Here is a 12,074-nt window from a genome sequence, read left to right as displayed (position 1 = left end):
GAAAAGTGGGGTAAAAAAGAGATGCTACAAACTTCCAGAGAGAAAGAGTGGTATCGAAGGGGGCAGAAAGAGAAAGAAAGAAGGAGAGAGAGAGAGAGAGAGAGAGAGAGAGTTTTCTTAAAAATACCAAAAATCAAAAAAACAATATAATGATTCAACGCTTCCAGACATCACCCCGCTCTCACCACAAACAGGTGCACTCCTTAATTCCCATCACCTGTTGCCCCCGTCCCCCTGCCCACCTCCCCTCTGGTAAGGATCAGTGCGTTCTCTACAGTTAAGAGTCTGATTCTTGGTTTGTCTTTCTCTTTTTTAATTCTTTTGCTCATTTGTTTTAGTTCTTAAATTCCACATATGAGGGAAATCATATGGTATCTGTCTTTGTCTGGCCGCCTTATTTCACTTTTGCAAATGGCCAAGATTTCATTCTTTTTTATGGCTCGGAAATATCCCATTGTAAATACACAGACCACCTCTATCCGTTCATGTGAAACTAACATAAGACTGTATGTTTACTAAATTGGAATTAAAATAAAACCTAGGACTAATACCAATCATTTCCCAATAGTTTTTAATGGTTCAGTCTCTACACAAATACAAATTGCCTGCAAATTGAAATTAAAGTTCTGAAATAAGCTAAAGAATTTCTAGTAGTAGATGAAAATGATGTTGGCGAACTATTACAGTATTACACAATTAATGGTGATGCCCAATTAAAGACCAGCCAATACATGAAGAACAGGTCAATACAAGGAGAACAACATAATAGATACTTGGAAGGAGAATACAATTTAAATAACTATTCAACACTTGATCTTAGCCAAAAGGCTGAGAAGCTATAAATAACTAAGATTAAGAAAGGCCCCTAGGTGGGGCACCTGGGGGTCTCCGTTGGTTAGGCAACCAACTTCAGCTCAGGTCGTGATCTCGCAGTTTGTGAGTTCCAGCCCCGCATCGGGCTCTGTGCTGACAGCTCTGAGCCTGGAGCCTGCTTCAGATTCTGTGTGTCCCCCTGTCTCTGCCCCCTCCCCTGCTCACACTCTGTGTCTCTCTGCCTCTCAATAATAAATAAACGTCAAAAAAATTATAAAAAAGAAAGGCCCCTGGGAAAACTGACAAAATCCTCAAATATTAATTAAAAATTTATTTTTTGCATTTTTAAAGAATATTTATTTTTGAGAGAGAGCGATCGAACGAGCAGGGGAGGGGCAGAGAGAGAGGGAGACACAGAATCTGAAGGAGGCTCCAGGCTCTGAGCTGTCAGCAGAGTCCGATGCGGGGCTCGAACTCACAAACCATGAGATCATCACCTGAGCCCAAGTAGGACGCTTAACCTGACTAAGCCACCCAGGAGCCCCTCAAAATCTATTCTTGAGGGAAATAAAAAGACTCTATGATCTTGCTATATAAGTCAAACATGAAGTAAAGTTTCTGTTTGTGAAATAGTTCTGTCAGAAAATTGTTTATTCTAAAAATTAGCATGGAGTTGTCATGATAATTTTACTAAGTCTAAGATAAATTTTTTTTAAAAAGAATCAAAACAACAGTCTCTCAGTGGCAATACTAGGAGGTAGAGAAAATGGAGGAATGACTTCAAAATTCTAAGGGAAAATATCATATCCTAATGAAATATCCAATCTTACTGACCATTTTGTACATAGATACAGACATTTTCAGATGTATAAGGTCACCAATACACATTTCTCATGCATACTTTTCTTAGAAAGCCTACTGGAGGATGTGCTTTAATTTGTGGATGAGGACATGTTCTAGTATGTGGGATTAAACCACAAAGGAGGGATACTGGTGTCCAGAAAGAGAGGCCTGACATAAGAAAGAGGTGAAGGCCAGTCCCAGGTCAGACATACCAGAAGAGCCTGGGGAACAGCTGGGGCAGCAGGTGTAGCCAGAGAGAACCCAGTTCAGACGGAGCAGTCCAGAAAGAGAGACGAGCAAATTCTTCGGGAAGATGAAACTGACTGAATGCTTAATGTTTGCCAACAAAAAAGGAGGGGAGATTCACAGAACTACAGAGTATGGGACTGAATTAGTGAGATGTACCTAAAAAACTAAGCAAACAAACCAACAAGCAAACAAGTAAGAGCCTGCAATTATTTCCTCAAAGGAGAACAAAAGATTGGCATAAAAGTAAATGGAAACTTCATGGCTGGGGCGCTGACAGCATTTGTATCATCGTACTATTACTATTACCAGAGATTGGCTGGATGGCTTTGGTGGGACTATAGCAGGGAGAGGGCAGGAAGGAGAAGGAGGGGTGAGCCATGGGGGCGGGGGGTTATCTGCAGTCATGTTAAGTCCGCACCTTCCAGAGAGGAGTCGATAGATAACAGAAGATAGATAATGATTTAGGAACCACAAAGTAGCATTATAAGAAAGTTATGTGCACATGTGTGGCTGAGATCAGAGAACCTGGTAAAAGGAGTTGAAGTATTTACCTCTAAGAAATCATCAGAAATGGAGGAGGTGTGGATGGTCTGAACTTTCTATATAAAACACTATTATACAATTTTGTTGCTCTTTAAATGACGTGCATTTATAACTGCTAACCACACAAATTCAAAAAAAAAAAAAGAGAGAGAAATGAGTAACAATTCTCCTGACCTGACCTTTTAAAGAGTTTCAGGCAGACGGAAGAGATGCATTATCATCTCCCTTAGTGTTTGTGTGTACCTGCATTCAGATGTGGGTCTGAGTGGAACTTTCTCATTTCACAGGTAAGGCTGTGTATGATTCTGCATAAGGAGGCTCCTAAAAACCATTTCTGTTTTCTGAAGACCCATCCCATTAGTTCAAAACAATCCTCTCTCTTCTTTTCCGACAGCTGAATCTAGTGGATCTCTCGGATCAGGCCAACCTCTAATTTCTAGTAGAGGAATCAGCGTAATTCCGTGGTTGGCTAACAATGTCAGTAGCTAGGACAGTCAGGAGGTACTTAGTATGTGCCGGGCTACCGGGCAAAGTGTGCTGGTTGCGTATTTCATGGACTCTTCACCACAACCCTACGATATTGCCACCATTGCTGCTTCCGTTACCAAACTTGCAAGTGACAGGGTCAAGTACTGCCCCGACGCGCTTAAACGTTATGTTACTCAAGTGACACCGAGGCCACTCATTCTCAACAGATGGGTTGTGCAAGCAAACCGATCTCTTACCTGGGTGAATCCATTAAATGTACCACCGGAAGCCTAAACAGAAAGGGAAATCAAAGTACGTTACTTTGTATCAGTTTTGTGAGATCAGCAATGTCCGTCAGACAAGTTGGAAAGTAAAGACCAGCACACATTTTAAAATAATACAAAAGGCTGCTGTGCACGAGAGTGTTTAGGAAATGCAAAAGGCCAAAGTGTATTATTTTAAATAGGCTGACCAAAAAAAAAAAAAAAAAAAAGATCGTTCTTACAATGTTGCTCGTGTATGGCTCAGTGTTAAGCAAAGCCCACTTTCTCAGTAATGAGAAGATGGTTCCAGAGGAAAGTCAGTGAGCTTCTTTTTTAGGCCACTGATAGAATCCATCTGCATTCTTAGGACTTCTCTAAGACATCATTTGAATGAATGGCTTTTGAGAGATTCTATAGTTTCTGGGGGCCCTGGGTGGAAACACTGCATGTGTTCTTGCTGGAGTAGAATCATTTTAGGAATAGTAAATTAGTCTGTTCTACATATTTGTAGCAGTTGAACAGTAAAAAGGAAAGTGGAATAAACACAATAAACGGGATGGTACATAGACTCATTAGTTCCCAACACAACCATTCTGCTTTTTGTAATTTTTTTTTTTTTTTGGTCAACCTATTTGTGTTTGGTTTGCACAGATTTCAAGGAGATGAGGCAGGCGTCAGAGAAGACAGTGATGGAGAATGAAATAGGTGGGAAACATTAGGAAAAACAGAACCTACAGAAGTCTTTGGCTAGTCTATACTACATACGAGGGTAAGTACCTCTTCTTTATCAGGCTCTATTTCTTGGTACAACAATCCATATCTCTGGTTAGCAATTTCATCTTCGGATAAATCTGAGTTGCTGAGGTCACTGTCTTGGGGACTAGCAGGACTGTCGGTGCTAGCATTGCGGGAGGTTCCCAGAACCAACAGTCTAGCTGTGTCTCGCCTTTGTTCCCAGCACTTGGCAATGGCGTGTCCCCCCACGACATCTGCTGGTCAGTGCACCTCCAGCCCTCTCTTGCCTTCAATTGTATCTAAATGTTCCCAGGAATTATCTAAGCCTCCCACATCTCTGATAGGCCAGTGGTTAATGGAATCGAACCAATTGGCAAAGCCACTTGCTTGGCCATCTGGTATACCAGAGAATTCCAATATATCCATATTATTCACTGCTGAATCCAAGCGTGGCTGCCAGATTTGACCTGGATCTGTTGCCCAAGAGTCTGTTTTCACAATAGTTGGTAAGTTAATGGTAGGACTACAGTTCCCAGTCACTGTACTTTCAGACCCCTCTATTAACGAGAACTCTGCCTTACACAAACACCAATCTCTTCGGTTTGCATTAGCTCCCAGAGAATAACTAAGGTCTGTCCTAGACTGAGATGCCACTTCATGGTTTACTGAGGAAACAACAGCCTGATGTTCATCCCTGCCAACCCCAGGAGTAGGTAACCCAGCCTCCTGCTGAATTTCTTCTGCATCTGCACTGCCTCGTCCTGAGTGATGTATTACACCGTGGTTAGGAGGACCTATTGAATTTTTCCTTATGTCTCTTCTAGCTAAATCCCATCCCTCAGGACTGGCATTTTCAATATTAGATACAGAATCAGTCTGGAGATGCAGATTTAAGACATCTGCGTGATGGGCAGGGTTAGCTCCAGAGCCTTCTATAATTTCACGATTATTGATTACTACTGGACGCCCCTCATCTAGCCCTTGGTTTCGGTCACCAAATTCAGCAGCCGTAGCTACTCTTTCCAGGTCTTTTTCTAACGCATCAGTTGTATCAGAATTCTTTGCACTGGTCTTTTCACTTTCCCAACAACTAGCTCTTAGATCGATGCTCACTTCCTCTTTACTGATTTCTAAGGTCTCCTGGTCTGGCTTTCCTGTTGTCTTAAGGAGATCTACTAGCCTGTTTCCTGCACTTTCCCATGCTTTCTCTTCAAATTCCTCTGTACCTTCTAGGGCCTTGAGATCAATAGGTCCAGTGTCTACCTTTTCATATGTCTCCACACCTGCCCACAGAGAATCTTCGATCTTCTGTTTCTCTTCCTCTTCTTCTGACTGTTCAACATCTTCTGGACTTTCTTCGACCGGGCCACCAGTTTCTGTGGCTGCCATCTCTGAGTCAGATAAGTCATGAGGCCGCTCCATCTCCATATAAGCAGCTGTGGCAAATTCAGCCTCAGGCATGGGCTTTGGGTACAGCTGTTCACTTCCACCCGGAGAGGCTGGCCCCACGACAAGCTCGCCCTGGTCAGCTACAGTGTGCCAGTCAGCGGAAGGAAGCATTCCAGTGGACAATCTCATGTCCTGCTCTGCTTCAGAGAGACATGAAGAGTCTTCCTGAGACCCACCTTGGGTAATTTCCTGGCTGACACTCTCTGTACTAGCATCAGGGCCCCAAATAAATGCACCTAGATCAATTTGAGATCTTTGAATTTCTTCGGCCAACCCACTGTCTGGAGTTTCCTCCATGATCAGGTTACACAGGGAAAGGCTTTTTGAAGAGTCAGTCTTTAGAGTATGCAGAATAGCAAAGGAAAAAAAAAACAAACAAACATAAGATAAAATAGACCATGGCAGGATTTGATGAGAAATGCAAAGCTCTTCAGTAGGGTAGCGCCAGTTAAACAAAAGTAGAGAGTATTAAAATTAAAATTAAAATTAAATGGTTAAGGTTAAATCTGCAACTAGCAATGCCATGGAGGAAAAAAACAAGCTCATTCTAGATAATATCCACATATACAAGGCATAGTAAATATAAAAAGAAATCCAGAATATCCTGGATATTTACCTACCGGCTGTACCAAATCAGTGCTTGTCTGCATGAGTAAAAAGAATAATAATAATCAGTAGTAATAATAATAATAAGGCAAAAGAAGAAAATTCCCTAGCGCCTTAACATCCCATGCTGTCCAGAGTCAACATTCTCCTGAAAGCTGTGGCTTTTACTGGTTTGAGATCAACTTTTATAATTTGTTTTGTGCTAGGGGTGAGTTTTGTTGCAATACTGTTTAAGATGACACAGTTGAAACCCGAAGAAAGCCTCTGTCATTTTCTAGTCGGCAAGGAGGCCTCGTGGCTATTACAGGACTTCTGCTTTAGCAGAACTCTGAACTGTGAAGTTTTCAAATAAAGAAGCAAACTCAAGAACATGAGAATAAGATCAAGCTCTAGCACCCACAAGAGTACACGCATCACATGCTCGGTCACAGTACCAGAACAGATCTTCCCCCAAACTCCACCCACACTGGGTTCTGCCTCTGAGGCAGGGGGAAGATGGTCTGGTACTAACCGCTCTGACTGCCTGGGCGATTGTCCTCATGTCCTCCCCGCCCCCACCCGCGAACTGGAAGCCTGGTCTGCGACACTAAGGGGTTGAGGGGAGCAAGGAATGCCAGCAATTATGGCCAAGGAGCTACTGTTCTGCAGTGTTGCCATCACCATCTTTCTTTTTTTTTAATTTAAAAAAATTTTGAGACAGAGAGAGCACACACGCAAACAGGGGAGGGGCAGAGAGAGGAGGAGACACAGAATCCGAAGCAGGCTCCCGGCTCTGACCTGTCAGCACAGAGCCCGACATGGGGCTCGAACTCACGAGCTGTGAGATCATCACCTGAGCTGAAGTCGGACACTCAACTGACTGAGCCTCCCAGGCACCCCGGTCATCACTACTTTTCTTAGTAGGTTTATCCTCTGAAATAATCAGTGCTCCCCTTTGATGATACCTCCACCCTCACCACACCCTTCCTGGCGGGGAAGGAAAAATGTATTATAACTCCAACTGAAGATGTGAAATACTGGAACAGTAAAACATGGGCACTGTCCTCTTGATCTTCAAGAAAATCACCAAGGAGTTGTGGCTAGAATTCAAATGTCCTGAACAGCAGTGCACATATCCCTTTTTGTGATTACACGAGCAAAGCCAGCTCACTATAAAAGATGTTTTCAGTCAACATATTTTAGCTCTTCTCTTGAGAGCTTTCCAGGATGCTTTAAGGATCCTAAGTAGGGCAGTATAAACCCGCTCCTGTGGAAGGGAAGGGGGCAGTCAACTTTCTGTCTTAGGGGAAGAGAGTAGCAATGTCACTTCAGAAGACTAGACCCATGAACACCAAGATCTAGCAAACTTTCCTACCGCTGTCTCACTAAAAAAGAAGAAAAACACACCAGGCGCCTGGGTGGCTCAGTCGGTTAGGGTGTCCGACTTCAGCTCAGGTCATGATCTCCCAGTTCAGAGTTCAAGCCCCACGTCAGGCTCTGTGCTGACAGCTCAGAGTCTGCAGCCTGCTTCAGATTCTTTGTTTCCCTCTCCCTCTCCCTCTCTCTCTGCCCCTCCCCTGCTCACACCCTGTCTCTCTCTCTCTCTCAAAAATAAACTTTAAAAACATAAAAAAGAAGAAAAACACGAAACCCAAGTTGAGCTCTGAAGACCATTTGACCAGAACTTTTCCAATATAGGGCAGACAAAGGCCTTATTCCTCAGGGATACCAGGCTTCATGTGAGTATGGCCACCCTCCTAATTCCCCGCCACCCTCCTAATTCCCCGCCACCCTCCTAATTCCCCGCCACCCTCCTAATTCCCCAGCACAGATGCTGCCACCACGAAGTTCCTTTTGTGTCTTTTTTCCCAACTCTAACTTCTGGAAGTGCCCCTCTTTGCCCATCAGATTAGCTGAATACATACCATTACCAGTAATAGCTACCTTTTATTGCTATGGACCAGATGTGGGGCTAAACACTATAAACATTAACTACTTGATCCTCACGTGGCCCTCTGACATAGGTGACATTGCCCTTATTTTAGCCAGGAGAAAAACTGAGGCCGAGAGAAATTCATGAGTCGCCCAAAGTCATATTGCTGTAAGAGGTAGAGTCTTGATTCAAATCCAGGGCCATCTGGCTCTAAAGCCCAAGATCTTGTTGATGAAGTTTCATTATTACTGAAAATAATAGTGAGAAACTGGGTCCCGGTGCAGAGTAGCATGTCCCTTACGTTTGCTCAGCCACATTTTCTTCTATTCTACTTAAAAGCAATAAAAAAGGTGCACGTCCTCAACCGCAACATTTCCTGTGGCCAATAACCACGGGAAGAAGCATAAAAAGGCATAACACCACAGATTCTTGCTTATCTAGGAGTCTGGAACAATGACACTCTTTTCCACGCCACTGTTTCTAGGTGCTGGTAATGCTTGGAACCACCAGGGAGCTGATTATGGTTCTAGGGGGCTACATTATCATTAAAAAATGTCTAGGTCTTCAGGGCCCCTGGGGGGCTCAGTTGGTTGAATGTCTGATTCTTGATTTGGGTTCAGGTCATGATCTCAGGCTTCGTGAGACGGAGCCCCACGTCGGCTCTGCACGGACAGTGTGGAGCCTGCTTGGGATTCTCTCTCCTCTTCGCTACCCCTCTCCTGCTTGTGTTCTCCCTCTCTCTCTCAAAATAAAAAAATAAACTTAAAAAAAATGTTAGGTCTTTTCTCATCACAGATGAATTAAAATATAATAAGGTTTCCAAATTTCTAGGGCTCCAGATACATCAAAATATGAGCTCTCCATACTCTTACCGTCCATAGGTCCCAGGGCAATGTCTGAAAGCAAACAAACAAAAATATGGTTAGTATACAAATCCCAAGCATGTAAAAAAATACTGACATGATGGAAGTTCTGAAAATAAAACATTTTTGAAATATTTAGTACAGCACTGTTCAACAGAACTTGCTTTGGTGATGACAGTGTTCCGTATCTGTGCTGTCCAAGGCGGTAGCCACCAGTCACAGGTATTATTAAGCGCTTGAGAGGTGCTAGTGTAAGAGAACCAAAATTTAAAATTTATATACTTTGATTGTATTTAAATTGGAATAGTCAAATGTGCCTTGTGGCTACTACAATAAACCACAGGAGACCAGTCAATCTGCTTTTCACTGTAGGAGTAAAAACTGTATCTGAAACATGATGAATGTGTTTACTTCACACACACACACACACACACACACACACACACACACACACACTTGAAGTACAAGGTGTCCAGATTTTAGTTTCTCACATCTTTGAGGAAATACAGATCTAATCATTGCTACTGCTTCCTCTCCCCCCACCCTCCAAATTCAAGAGGATGAATTATGACCAGTTTGATGGTCAATGAACCCATCCTAGAAAGGTAGTTCTTCAATATGCTGAATTAGATGATAACACAGCTCAATTAATAATCATGCAAATTAGCAGGGTGCCCGCTAAGACATAATGGATGAATATGCTTACTACTGGCATTTTAATTATAAAGCTCATTGATCCTGAGGAGCGAATCCAGATGGTTCAAGTGACTTCCGCCCATGTGTTTGGGAAAGTGAGGGAGACCTCTCTCATCTCCTTTGTGATTGAGAATTGCTGCTAATGCCACACCCTCTTCTGCCTTTGTCTTTGTGACTAGAATCAGATCCGTGTTTATGTACTTGTTTTGATCTCTAAATGAGTGGCAAATTAGAGAGCCTGGGACGCCCAAACTAAGAACATGGGGGTTTCCAGATGGGGTCACAGATGTCTCACTGGGATTCAGTACTACAGGACAGGGGTCCTGTGGTTCTGAGAGAGCCCGCCCCCCCTGGGCTGTATCGCCCCAGCCACCCTGCGTCTCTGTGCAGCCTGGCTGCTCTCTGGGTTAGGTCCCACCTGTTGAAGGACTTAAGAAAGGAGAGCAGAACGGGTGCATGGAAAGCCCCAGTTATTTGTATGTGTACTCCTTCTGCATCTAACATGCTTTGTGTTTTCTTGCTTCCCAGCCTCTTAAGAATCACAGCTCCTAAAAGCTACCCCATATCCCTGCCTCATGCAGACGGTGTGGGGTATTTTCTCCAAAGGAAGGCGGCAAAGTGAAACGTCTTGTTTTTCAGTCCTCAGGATCACGAAAGGACGCGTTAACTCGTGCGGACACCGTGGAGATCGCAAGGTGAGCTGTTCTGCCAGCAGCAAGAACATCCATTTAAAGCGTGGGGTCAAGTGATGGTTAAGCGAGATCATTCTGAGCGAAGGGGAAAGAAGGCCCGCACAAATCTAATGGCTCTGTGCTTTTTTGCTCTCTCAGCCTAAGACTGTTCTTGGAGAAGAGATGTGATTAGAGCCGGCTCACAGGATGACTCTGCAGTGAGGTGACTCAATTAGAGCCACTGGGCAGCCGGGGCGGTTTATTACCTGGCCTGAGGGAGGACATGGGGCACACACAGCTTTTTCTAACTGCGGTGATACATTTTCTTCAGAAGAAAGACTTGTGAAGATTTAATCAAGGTCATTTAAAAAAACCTTTCTTAAGTTTGTTTATTTTTGGGGGGTAGAGAGAGACAGTGTAAGTGGGGGAGGGGCAGAGAGAGGGAGACACAGAATTCGAAGCAGGCTCCAGGCCCTGAGCGGGCAGCACAGAGCCCGACACGGGGCTCGAACCCACGAACCATGAGATCCTGACCTGAACCAAAATCAGACGCTTAACCGACTGAGCCAACCAAGCGTCCCTCGGTCATTTTTTTTTCTAATTATGAAAGAGTCTCTTAGTCCTAAATCCACACAAAGTTCCATGATTTGTGGAATTTTTTAATCATGGATTGATATAAAAGAGGTTTCTCTCTTGATCCAATTCGCAGATAGACATGCTGTGGGATCTCATCCACTGATCATGACAACATTCACTGTAGAAATCTGCCTTCTGCCACTAGAGCAGTGAACGCTGGAGTGTGAGGCAGAGAAGTCCTGTAGACAAAGAAGTCTACACAGTGAGAAAGCTCTTTCGCGGAAGTATTCTGAATGATATGTACATTCATCTTCTGCTTTGCTGGGCCCCCAAGGCAGAACCCTCAAGCTTGCTGATAATCACTATGGTGGCATTCCCCAAAGTATGTTTCAGAGAACATTCAAGTGAATGTGAAGAAACTTTCATTCAAACAGATTTCCGTGGTCAAACACATTTGGGAATCTCTAAGTTAAACAAGTCTAAACGGTTTTTTCTTTTAATTGCAGGACTTCCTGGAGCCTTTAATATTGTAATGCCTACCATGAGTCTCCTAAAAGGGATTTAATAGAACTTTCTGAAACATTTATCTAAGAGACCCATTTTTTTGCAAAATACCTTCAAAGGCTCGTATCTGATCTGCTTAATTACCTGCTTTACCGACATCTCAGATTTGTATTGTTCCTGTATTACAACAGGGAGGCCTTCAGAAATGCGATCACATTCTGGAATAAAGCATGGATTAAAGAGAGGCTTTATTTATTGAGGTTCATACTGAGCTGACAGTGGTTTACGGTAAGGTATCACGAAGGCTTCAAGACTAAAAGATTGAGCCAGGTCTCAGTTTATAATACACCTTTCTTAGTTCACAGGAAGTATATCCCAGCCACCTTTGGATTTGCCCAAATTCAAATGTGAGGCCCCAAGCACATCAAAAATACTGATACAAACAATTTCTGCTTAGACAGATTTTGAGTTAACTTCCTTTCATGGGCACAGACAATCATGAAGGAAGTCTACTGCAGAAGAATCATCCACAAGCCATTAGAGCGCCCCGCTCCCGGGCCCTTCTGCTGGAGAACGCTGTGGCCGTCACTAGTGAAGTGAGGAAAGGTTGAGGATGATGACGATGAGCAAGGGAAGCTGGGTACGGGAGGCCAGCTCCGCATCAAGCCATAGCCCAGATCCCATAGGGGAAGCTTCTGCAATGTGGAGGAAGACAATGTCATCAAGTTCAAAGTGACCAAGACTGGAAAACATTTCCGTTGGGGCACAATTTCGAGGCTATGTCTAACGTGCTTTAATCTCCAAAGCATGGAGAAGGAACGTAGAGGAAACAGTGAGAAGGTTAAGTCCAGGGCCAAGAGAAAGAGCTTCATTTAGAGAAGTC

General features: G+C 43.6%; 1 protein-coding gene across 1 annotated transcript in view; it reads right to left on the bottom strand.

The window, feature by feature from the left end:
* AMPH (amphiphysin) overlaps positions 1 to 12,074 on the bottom strand; it is a 251,669-nt gene that overhangs the window by 38,942 nt on the left and 200,653 nt on the right. The window contains exons 13-15 of the mRNA XM_047097205.1: positions 8,754 to 8,777; positions 5,984 to 6,007; positions 3,174 to 3,206 (exon numbers count right to left, since the gene is read on the bottom strand). Coding sequence (XP_046953161.1) covers positions 3,174 to 3,206; positions 5,984 to 6,007; positions 8,754 to 8,777 — 81 coding nt within the window. The remainder of the gene's footprint in view (positions 1 to 3,173; positions 3,207 to 5,983; positions 6,008 to 8,753; positions 8,778 to 12,074) is intronic.

This window comes from Lynx rufus, unplaced genomic scaffold, assembly GCF_022079265.1.
Source record: "Lynx rufus isolate CCGP_SWC_20201006 ecotype Redwood Valley unplaced genomic scaffold, mLynRuf1.p SCAF_4, whole genome shotgun sequence".
NCBI lineage: Eukaryota > Metazoa > Chordata > Mammalia > Carnivora > Felidae > Lynx > Lynx rufus.
Note: the sequence above shows the minus strand (reverse complement) of the source record. Positions and strands in the feature narration are given on the sequence as shown.